We start from the raw sequence: 10,638 nt of genomic DNA, 5'->3' as shown, positions 1-10,638 counted from the left end.
AAAAAGACATATATTTTAGTATTTTTATCAACAATCAATTATTGTAAGTTGACAATCGCAATACAGGTGAATAGGAAATTAGGTTAAAAGTAACAAAAATATCTTTTTAAATAATTTTGACCTGCAGACGAGAAATATATAACAAAGCATTTTTAGAAACAAGAAGTTTAAAATCGTTAGACCCTTTTTTTAAATAATTTTTTTTAAAATACAAATTTTCAGAAAAAAACCTTGGAATGCCATTCAAAACAAATTATTAATTGACACATAAAAACAAAGTCGCAATAAAATTCACTGGCCAGTTTTCTAAAAAAAATAATTCATAAAAATCTAACTTTTCTTTTGAATCCGAAAATGATTTTTTCAAAAAAAAAAACGGTTAGTAATTGTTAATTTTTTTTACTAAGAAAGTACGACCGTTTTTGAGAAAAACAACCTTTTTCATTTTCATACCGTTAATTTTTGTCCTAATGAAAAATTTCAATTTTCCTCTTTAGGGAATCTCAAAAACTCTTGACTGCGATGTTTAAAGTAAATCAATCGAAATATATGTAGACAAATAGAATTGCGGGTCCCATTTTGAACCATCGTCATGCCTAATTGTTATCTCGAGTTCGATTTCTTTAACGATCTGCCTGGTACTTATCGCAATTAAATAAGGCGGTATAACACAAATTTTAGTGATACCAGTAATGTGTTTTTCGGATATTACTTTACAAAAAAAAAAATTTAAAATGAAGAATGTTATCCTCTCACAGAAGTACCTATTGCATTCAAAAGATAAAACACACATACTTTTCATCAAGGGAAATACTAAATTTGGGCGAGTAAGGGAGTCGTTTAAATTCTTAATTAAATTTGAAATTCATATTTGGGGAACTTATGTACGTACATTACCTCTGAACCATCTATTAACCACAATCACAAATTTTACAATTAAAAACACTGAATGTTTCAATTTTGTAGTTATTATAAAATAAATCTTTTTATTCATTTTTACAAAAAAAGAAGAAATGTTGTGCTTTTTAATAAAAATAGTTTTTTAGTTCCCATTTAGAACTTTACACATAACTACATTAAAGTGTTTAATTAAAATACTAAGAGTTTTATGTTCATTAACAAAAAATGTCTTTAAATATATATGTATGTAAGTTTCTTTAAAGTCTATAGTATTTTTAAATGATATAAAGTCAATTTGAAAGTTAAAACTAAAAAAATACTTAAAATAGTGAAACAAAATGATAAGGATGCAATGAGATTAATTTTGTATCTTAATGACAATCATCATCGGAAATGCTAACTGGTTCCTTTCGATCACCGTTCATGGAATGATTTTTTTCAATGAGTACTCTCACAATATCAGATGTGAATTTTTCCACCAGTTTTAGTGCTTTTTCTGGTGGCAGTTCAATCAGTGATGAGGTAACAAATTTCCCAAATGCATCGAATTTTTGAACACGTGTCGTCGTCTCGAGACACAAACGTTTTTCACGCATATAAAGAGGTTCTGCTGGAGGAAGTCTTCTGATGTTTTCCTTCGGTATAATAGTTCTCATCGAATCAATATTTTTGACACTAATGGGTTTTAATAGAGACGATGTTGCATCGCGAGGGCGATTAGAAGGTCCATCGGGTGGACCATCCGTAGGACCATCTGCAGGACCTTCGATAGTTAGATCGGGACCATCATTATCACTGTAAACATTACAAACATAAATAAGATTAAATAATCGAAAAAAACCATGTTGGTCATACTTACGCTAACGCAGAGTTACTTGCATCAAAATTTAAATCTATGTCACCATCGTCAGGATTACTGTTATCTTCTCTAAAAAAAAATCAAAAACAAAAAAAAAATTAAAACTTTGAATAAAATTATAAGAATGGTAATAATTACGAATCGTCATCGTCAAATCCATTCTCCAATTTAATTGTTGGTAAACCGTTTGTGTTTGTGTTTGTGGTATTGTTTGTTCCAGAACTAGATGATTGATTGCTTATCGAATTATGGAACTCTCCCGATGGTCGAGTTAGCATTCGTTTGTAAGAACGACGTGGTCGAATGTGATCTGACAAAAAATGCAGGTGTTCATACAACGGCCATTGTGATTGAATTATTTTGTCTGGATATTCTTCAGCAAGATTTTCTAAACGTCGTTTTTCCAAGTTATAGCGATTTCTTAATTGTAGCATTCGGTCTTTGAGTAAGGCAACTGAAATGATTTTTTTGTTGTTGCAGAAAAAAATAAGTATGAGGTTTGTTTATTTACATTATAATTAAGGAGGTACCACCTATGTAATGTATGTATGTATATTACCTATATAATATAAAGTGTTAAACTGCTTAAAATGTAGACTGTTTTCGGTGATAAAAGATAAAAAAATATTTAAAAAAAAAAACCATATTGATAGTAATGTGTGTCCGTGCAGGGTTTTAAACAATCATTTTTTGATGCATTTGTTTTCCATTACAAATTAAAAAAATATTAATTGCAAATAAAAATTTTTTCATTTATTTATTTATTGCAACTGAAGAATATTTGAATTAAAAAAAATACTTACTGCAAATAAAAAAAATTTGGCATTAAAAAAAATGTTTTTGCAAGTGAAAAATATTTGCATTGCAAATAAAATTTGTATTTTAAATAAAAATATTTTGCATTAAAAAAAAATTATTGCAAACAAAAAACTTTCTGCACTGAAAAAAAAATTCAATACAAAATGTGTGAATTAAATATTTTTTTTTTTTTATTTTCGTCGAATTTCTTACAATTTTGACCATTTGACATTACATTAGGTTTAAGTATTGTATTATACTGCACATAATCTCGTAAAAGCCCTAACTAAAAAAATTTCGATTTTGATTTTTGGCATATTTGGAGTTGGGACATTGTCTCTGATTTATTCTCATTTATTTTTTTTAGCCTAGGTCTTTTAATAAGTCAGAAAATTCCCAATAATTTTTTAATTTTTGTCATTTTTATACGCAAATTGCTGTATGGGATTTAGTGTTTCCCTCTATAACTCAGAAGTATGAAAAATGTAGTTAGGGCATTTACGAGATTATGGGCAATATAGTTGAGTCACTTGGCCAAAATTGTAAGAAATTCCACGAATATTAAAAAAAAATATTTGAGGCACACATTTTGCATTGATTTCTTTTTTAATGCAGAAAATTTTTTACTTGCAAGAATATTTTTTTTTTAATGCAAATATTTTTTCAGTTGTAAAAAAACGTATTTTTTTTATTAAATAATTTTGTTTTGTAAATTTTCTGTACAAAAAATTAGTGACGCAATAATGGAAATTTTTTGGATATTATCGTGATGATAACATTTTCCTCGGTTTAAACTCATCTGAGCAAAATAGTTATTATAATAACTTTAGTATAGCCCCAAACTACCGCCATTGCTGTATTGTTTTTTTGTTTTTAATTAAAACTATGATTTTTGTGAATAAATGTTTTTTTTTTTCAAAAATTTAAATGTCTAGTTATTTAAAGAAAAACATATCTGGGAGTTAGGACAATTTTTCACCCACAAGTAGTAGAAGCAATTTTCTCTCAAATTGAACATAAAAAAGAATATTTGAACACAACGGCAACACCTACGGTACAATATTAAAATTGTATAATGTCAATTCTTAAAAAGCCAGAAGTTTATTCCTATTTGGAAAATTAGAATCAAGTAAATTTAATGAAGTGTTTTAAAAAAAATGGGTTCTTAATACCTAATTCAACTAATAATATCTACATTTTTAAAAATATAAATCAATATTTTATTACAAAAATTAAAAATAAGAAGGAATATTTTTTTAACAAGTTTTTTTTCTGAATTCTGATTTTGATTTTAATTTTACAGATAAACATTTATGGATTTAAAAAAAAAATTATGTAGGTGTTGCCGTTTCGTTCAAATATTTTTTTTATGTTTTAAGTTAATTAGTGAGAAAATTACTTGTACCGCTCAAAGGTTGGAGAATAGTTCCTTAATCCAATACAATTTGTTTTACTTAAATAATGTAGAAAATTTTTTGTTATAGGTATCTTATTTTATAAAATTTAAAATTTTGAAAAATAAAATTATTTTATTTTTAAAAAACAATATGGCAACACCGAAAATTTTTAATTCAATAGAGGTTAACGAACTTTCAATTAGGTACGAACAATCGAAAAAAAATCTTCATAACCAGAGCTGTATAGCCGGATTCCAAAGCAATTTGCATTAGTTACTATAGGTATTAGATGTCAAAAAAAAAAAAATGGCCCTAATATAAATTTCATACCTATGTTTTATTCGAAACTAAAGTAAGCGGTTCCTTAAAAAAAAAACACCCTGTAAATATAATTCAACAAAAAAAAACTTATTCCAAGGCTTTATATAATTCGAAAATAATCAATTAATTTTTTAACTGTTTATTTACCTACTTACACCTTAGTTACCAAGAGGTAGATACCTAGGTATAAACAATAACTTATCCAAAAGTAAAAGAATAGGTAGGTAAGATAACTATACCTTCATATACCTACCTTATTATAAAAGCTCAAGACGTTTGCTATTAAGGTTAATTTTATTTTATTTTTTTGTTTAGCATACCTAAAAAGCTTTTCTTATTCTTGAAATTTAATAGGTGGGTATGTACTATGTACCCAAATTCCAGACCCACTATTATGATCTCTTAATTAAAAATTGTTGTAAAATGCGGTGGAAAACTATGTACATACCTACATACCTGTCAACCACTTATTTAAAATTAAAGAATAGGTAAATTGCATCCAAATAATATAAACCCTACTATCCTATGAATCCAAATTTTTCATCAAACACCCAAAGAACACAGGTTAATGTACCTACTTACCTACCTACCATTAAACTATAAAATAACTCACTGTATCTACCTACCTACCCTACGTACCAAATATTAATATCTGGCATAATCGTCACCAAAGGCAACATAATAAACAAATCGCTTACACATCTTAAATTTGTTTTTGTTTATTACCTTACATATACTTACATACATAATGTACATACATACATGTGGTTTAATATAATGCCTGTTGCAATAATAAAATTTATATCTTACCATCATATCCCAACATATTTGATATATCTTGCCATGCTTGTGCATTATATATTTTATCTTTGAAATGACGTGAATTTCTATCATAAAAGCCCGGCCGGCTTTCAAATTCTCGAATCAAATTAACATCGAATTCGCTCATATTGTATGAACCACGCGGTCGACCACGACGCGCACCACCACTCCACGAGTAATCAAACGATTTTTCTTTATAATATGCCACTTTAACTAATTTTATTTTAATTTTTCATTCGTAAAAATAAAATTAATTTTTTTTTTTATTTTTTCAAAAGAGAGAAAAAGAGAAAGAAAAGAATGTACAAAAAAAAAATTATATTAGTTTCTCATGGATTCATTAAATGTCGTCATGTAACTTATACAAAAAAATAAATTGAGTTAAAAAAACTTACACAAAGAATAAATTTACTCTTGAAGTAAAATCAAACCACGAATAAAAAACATACACAAAAAAATATGTAGTGAAATCATACAACAAAACAAAAAAAAAAAAACCGAAAAAGTATGTACCAAGTATTTTTTTTTAATGTGTAATTCAATTAAAAGCAAAAATACAAAATTATTATCTTTATTTATTATTTAACTTTACCCTATACTGCCTGTGTGGAACCAAAGACCAACACACACAGACATACAAGTTGAACAAAAAATACACAAGCAAACAATACTAAACTTTCCCAATAAAGCTTCGCGGCGAACAACGTTGTTACACGATTATAATAAACATAAATTTAAAATTTAAAACTGTACCTCGTTAATTAAAATAATAAAAAAAAAAATAATAAAATAAATATCAAAGTATATGTAGGCATGTATTGTTCATTTTTATTCCCCCGTGTGCTTATGTATACTCAGCACATACAAATTTTTTTTTAAATTCTGTTTAATTAATTTTTTTTTTTTTTTAATTTGAAATTAAAAATAAATTGCGATAATACCAAAAGAAAATCAAACAACAAAGCCACAATAAAAGTACAAAAATGATGACGAAGCTACAAAGACGACGACGACGAGTAGTATTGTAATGACGAGTACAACAGCGATGATCCATTCACATCAACAATTTTTTTAAAACTAAACTCTAAATTCTACTTCATATTTTTATTTTGTGTGCATATCGCGCTTAAATATAAAACTAATGAAACAATATAAGAAAAATACACTTACACAAATAAATATTGTGTATATGTGAGTAAATGTGTTGTACGGATACGGAATCGGTGGTTTGGTTTGGTTTCGTGTTGTTGTTGTTGTGTTATCTCTCTGTTTCAGGCAAACACGACGCGCGAACGTTTTAAACGAGTTTTATGTCAGGCAGGCAAGTAGGCATTTCAGGCAAAGAACAACAACAAAAAATTAAAAACTATATAATTTCAGAGAAGTCAGACGGACATTTTGGTTTGAATATGCTGCTGGTACACAGCAGGCTGGCAGCAGATGTCCATACAGTTGAAGAGTTTATAATAATTTCCATGGGTATGGTATGAACCAGGGATGTTAGCTTCATACAAATGTATATTAGGTAGTTTTGATCATACTTTTTTTTTAATTAAGTAAGAGTATCGGATGCACACATTCTGTTTATAGAGAGATTGTTAACATCATTTTACCTTTTTATGTGCTATTTTTTTAGTAATTAAAATGTATATTTTTTAACAAAAAACAAAATGTGTTTAAACATCGATTTTTTGTGTTATTTTCAAAAAGGAAAATTACCTCAGAATTAGTTGCTCCAATTTTGATCATTGTTTTAAAATTGAACTGTTTTAAAAATAATTAATCTTTAAATGAAACTAATGCTCTTGTCGGGAAAAATAAAATCAATTTGTTTAATTAAGTTTTTTGTAAACGAAAGTTTTGAAAAATAAAGTAAACTAAAAACTTTAATACATTTAAAAAAAAAAGAAAATAGAAAAACAATTTTTTAAACTATAAATAGTTTATATAATTTTTTTTTACTAGGGATTAATACAAAACTCTCTGAAAAATTTAACCGAGCTAAAATGTATTCAAGAATTTCAGTCGAGATGTGTCCAGCACTTTCATTTCCCTGTGTACATCTCTGTTATCTGTCACAAAAAGATGGATCTCGCAGTTTGGTTTTTCTGTCTGTCTCTACATATCTCGGCCTAAAGGCCAAACCACTGAAGCCATTATTTGTTTCGAATTTGTTAGTTATGAGTTTTGGAAGATTCCGTAGAGGAGAAATCGAAGTTTTTTCAAGATGAAAATTTACCGAATTCGCCATATGACCAAAATGGAATAACCATCTCTAACGATTTTGATTAAACAACTCTAGTATTGTGGCACATTAGGTCATAGATCCGTTTTTTTTTTATTTCTGACCTTCTCTGACCTTAAGCCTGGTACGCAGCTGAAGCGAAAAGAAATTTTCCATACAAAATTTCGTTAACGAAATCTTGAACGAAAAATTTCGTTTTACTTTTCGTTTTTCAGTACGCAGCTATAACGAAAAATTGGAGAGTTTTAACTCATTTGTCACTTACTTTTTACTGTCCTGTGCATTTTTCTTGACTCCATGATGGTTTTTTCGCTTTTAATTCATTTATTTCTTGCTTCAAAAATTATTTTCTGTTCATTTTTCTTGATTTTAAATTAATTTTGAATTTTTTTATTTTGACTTTGAAAGAATACTCGATGATATTTTTTCGTAAGCATTTTCGTTGTCGACTGTGGAGACTTGAAAATTTTTCGTTTCGCATCAGCAGCGTAAGTGGCTTTATTGTAAACAAAGAATAATTTTCATTATTTTTTGTTTAAATTTAGTGGACTATGGGAATTTTAATTCAATTTCATTTGAGTCCTAGAAGGGTACTACTTCATCTTACTGGTGAGATCAACAGTTGTGCCTGTAATTTAAATTTTCAAATTGAACTTAATTTTAAAATTTAGAAAAAATTTCAAAAATATTAATTTTGGATTTTTTTTAATAGGTACATATATGTAGTTATTTATTTTATTTTTTTTTCTAAACAGATATGTATATTAATTTTCTTGAAATTATTTTGAAATATATGGAAAAATAATTTATTCAAAACGGCATACCAAAATCTTATGTTTAATTTTAAGGCATATTTTAAAAAGAAATTCGTCTCTTCCAACCAGCGCAGAGATGCTAACTGAGGCATAATTATGCCTTTTAGGCATAATTTGATTAGCTAAGGCATTGAGGCTTATTTTTTGCCAAAAAGGCATAATTTTTTTCATTCTACTCTTGATTTATATTTTAAAAGTTTCTTATAATTTTTTAAATATTTTGATAAAAAGACTAAAAACTAATATTTTCTATATCTTTTAAATAAAGGTTGTTCGAAATTTTATCTAAAGAATTTGTTTTTACCATATAACTCTTGGTAGTGTTTAATTTTTCGAAGAATTTTTTCACACTAATCAAGGGGCACGGTAGTGCCCAGCCAAGTTCTCTAGCAACTTTGGCACTACACCCTTATTTACAGGAAACAACTCAGGCCATTTTCGACCCCCCTCTAACTTCCACACCAAAGATGCTAGAAATTTCAAACTCGCTACATTTATTGAGCTTGTCAAAACCAAACTCCTCACAAAATTTAAGCCTCCTACGATGAGTAGTTTCTGAGATATAGGGCTTCAAAAATCGCAAAAACCGTAACTGACTGACTGACTCACTCACTCACTCACTCACTCACTCACTCACTCACTCACTCACTCACTCACTCACTGACAGATCATCAAAATTATGGAGAACTTCCCGTTAACGTAGAAACTTGAAATTTTACACGGTGATAGGGCTTGTGGTGTATACAAAGGGAAAAATCGAAAATTTGAGATTTTCAATTCAGGGGGCGTGGCATCCGCCCATTTCCGCTGAATTATCATCAAATATTATAGAGCACTTCTGACTATCGTAGAATCTTGAAATTTGATAGAATGGTAGAGCTGGTAGTTTGTACAAAGGAAAAAATTTAAAATTTGACAATTTCAGCCAGGGGGCGTGGCAACCGCCCATTTCCGCTGAATTTTCATTAAATATAGTAGAGCATTTCTGATTATCGTAGAATCTTGAAATTTGGTAGAATGGTAGAGCTGGTAGTTTGTACAAGGGAAAAAATTTAAAATTTGAGAATTTCAGCCAGGGGGCGTGGCAACCGCCCATTTTCACTGAATTTTCATCAAATATAGAGATTTTCAATTCTACAGCCATACCTTGCAAAAAGTAGTGAAATCACAACAAAAACATTACTGTTAAAAAAGGAGCCAAGTTCTCCTATGTTGAAATTATGCTGGCACAAAAAGTACTGAGATGTAAAAGTGTACCAAGTTCTAAAGTTTGGGTTCAAATTTGTATCAATAAAATTTTGATTGTTTACTTGGCAATTTTTGAAATAACTTTAAAAATCGGTAATTAAAAGAAAAATTGTCGAGAGAACAATCAAAATTTTATTGATACGAATTTGAACCCAAACTTTAGAACTTGGTACACTTTTACATCTCAGTACTTTTTGTGCCAGCATAATTTCAACATAGGAGAACTTGGCTCCTTTTTTAACAGTAATGTTTTTGTTGTGATCTCTTTTACTAGAAAAGAATCTAATTTTGTTGCTGTAAAAAGATCTAAAACGCTTGCAAATAGGCTAATATTTTTTATTGGTGAAAAAAAATTCTTCCAATTATATGAAGCAACGTCTTGAAATATTCCTTTCGAAGAAAATAAGTTTCCGTTACGTGACAAATAAGTTGCCTTAGCCCCGATTTTTCAATCGTCAGTCTATAAGAAGAATAAATTTCAATATAAAAAATTTTATTCCTCGGAATAATCTCTATCTGAGGTTTATCTGACTATTGAAAAATTGGCCCTTAATGTATAAATTGATTAAATAAACATTTCGTTTTGTGTACTTTTTGTATATAATAATCTTTTAAGCATAAACTAAGAAATTTAAATTGAGGCATAATTTTTTTTCAAGTGAGGCATAATTTTGACTGAATGGGTTGGCAACGCTGCTTCCAACTAAACGATGCAGAAAAAAAAACACTATCAATATTTGCCGCCAAAGGTATGGTACTCCTGCCAGTAATTTTTTTTATTTAAAAAAAAAATAAAAAAAAAAAAAAAAAACAGAAATATAATAGCATACAAAAAACATTTCACCACATTGCAACTTTTAAACTCATTGGTTTGTATATTTTCATTCAATCTCGTGTTCATACATTTCTTGCCATCCCTGGTTCGAACTCTGCAGGTTAAACTTAAATCACGTTTTCTTGTATAGCCATTCCTATAATAGAGTTGAATATGGATGGACTCACTAAATTAAAAAAAAAAAAAACTTAATTTGATGGTGTTGGTTGAGTGCGCACTCAAAAGAACTCAAAATAATGTGAAAGGAAAGCGATCAGAGTGAAAAAGAATAAAGAAATGTTATACATAAAAAAATAAATTTAAAACTGTATAAATTTAAGTCATTAAATATTTTAGATTTTTTTTTTTATTTTTCAATCAAATATGTATGTATAATCATAGGCGGATTTAGGGGGGGG

General features: G+C 28.3%; 1 protein-coding gene across 1 annotated transcript; it reads right to left on the bottom strand.

Annotated features, from left to right (window-relative positions):
• Window positions 1–952: 952 nt before the first annotated feature.
• LOC129915097 (uncharacterized) lies at window positions 953–5,505 on the bottom strand (the record flags this gene model as incomplete). The annotated part of the gene is made up of 5 exons (XM_055994558.1): window positions 953–1,695; window positions 1,760–1,828; window positions 1,898–2,213; window positions 5,086–5,310; window positions 5,493–5,505. Coding segments are annotated over 5 exons (1,047 nt in total), but the record flags the coding sequence as incomplete, so codon positions are not given.
• Window positions 5,506–10,638: the final 5,133 nt, after the last annotated feature.

Source organism: Episyrphus balteatus, chromosome 3 (genome assembly GCF_945859705.1).
Source record: "Episyrphus balteatus chromosome 3, idEpiBalt1.1, whole genome shotgun sequence".
NCBI classification, from domain to species: Eukaryota; Metazoa; Arthropoda; class Insecta; order Diptera; family Syrphidae; genus Episyrphus; species Episyrphus balteatus.
This window is presented reverse-complemented; position numbering and strand designations above follow the sequence as displayed.